Source organism: Seriola lalandi, unplaced genomic scaffold, assembly GCF_002814215.2.
Source record: "Seriola lalandi dorsalis isolate HSWRI2012SDOR001 ecotype SW California unplaced genomic scaffold, Sedor1 jcf7180002047408, whole genome shotgun sequence".
Classification (NCBI taxonomy): Eukaryota; Metazoa; Chordata; class Actinopteri; order Carangiformes; family Carangidae; genus Seriola; species Seriola lalandi.
Window position 1 is genome coordinate 1 of NW_019517971.1, and position 745 is coordinate 745.

At 52.8% G+C, this 745-nt stretch overlaps 1 protein-coding gene across 1 annotated transcript; it reads left to right on the top strand.

Moving 5' to 3' along the window:
- Positions 1 to 114: 114 nt before the first annotated feature.
- On the top strand, positions 115 to 739 carry LOC111648780 (rap guanine nucleotide exchange factor 1-like). Its single transcript, XM_023398515.2, has 3 exons — positions 115 to 334; positions 428 to 512; positions 596 to 739. Exons 1-3 carry the CDS (start codon positions 150 to 152, stop codon positions 692 to 694), a joined length of 369 nt encoding a protein of 122 aa, XP_023254283.1. The 5' UTR covers positions 115 to 149; the 3' UTR covers positions 695 to 739.
- Positions 740 to 745: the final 6 nt, after the last annotated feature.

The window sequence follows — 745 nt, forward strand, 5'->3', positions numbered from 1 at the left end:
GACACACACACACACACACACACACACACACACACACACACACACACACACACACACACACACATTATTATTACAATGACTGGTGGATCATGAACGCTTTTGAGTGTGTGTGTGTGTGTGTGTGTGTGTGTGTGTGTGTTTGAAGTGTGATGGAGCTGGACTCTGATTTGCTGTTGCTGCTGATGGACCTGGTGTTTAGCCTCCTGATTGGTGGAGAGCTGGGCCCGGCTCACCTGCTGCGCTCCAACATCTTGTCCAAGATGGAGCAGAAGTGGCAGCGCATTGGTTCTCCACAGTCACTCCGCCCCCTCGCAGCCAGGGGCGTGGCAGCCAGGTAAAGTCATTCACCTGCCTAGACGAAGGCTCTACCTGCTGGGCTATGATTGGTCAGCTGCTGACCCTCACCTGTCTCTGCTCTCGTCCTCAGACCAGGAACTCTGCTGGACTTCAGGAGTCAGGATTTAGCTGAACAGCTGACTCTGCTGGACTCTGAGCTCTTCTACAAGATCGAGGTGCACACCTTCACCTGTCTCAGCTGTCTCACCCTCACCTGTCTCAACTGTCTCACCTTCACCTGTGTGTCTCACCTGTCTAGCTTCCGGAGGTGTTGCTGTGGTCTAAAGAGCAGAATGAGGAGAAGAGTCCAAACCTGACAGAGTTCACTCAACATTTCAACAACGTGTCCTTCTGGTAAAACTGACACAAGTACTGACGTCCTGCTGCTGGACCTGGTGCTGGACCTGGT

What these genes read in the sequence shown, in the direction of transcription:
- LOC111648780 (XM_023398515.2), top strand. Translation starts at nt 150, where the DNA reads ATGGAGCTGGACTCTGATTTGCTGTTGCTGCTGATGGACCTGGTGTTT. An exon ending in GCCAGGGGCGTGGCAGCCAG is followed by an intron (nt 335 to 427) that starts GTAAAGTCATTC and finishes TCTCGTCCTCAG; the next exon opens with ACCAGGAACTCTGCTGGACT. An exon ending in AGCTCTTCTACAAGATCGAG is followed by an intron (nt 513 to 595) that starts GTGCACACCTTC and finishes TCACCTGTCTAG; the next exon opens with CTTCCGGAGGTGTTGCTGTG.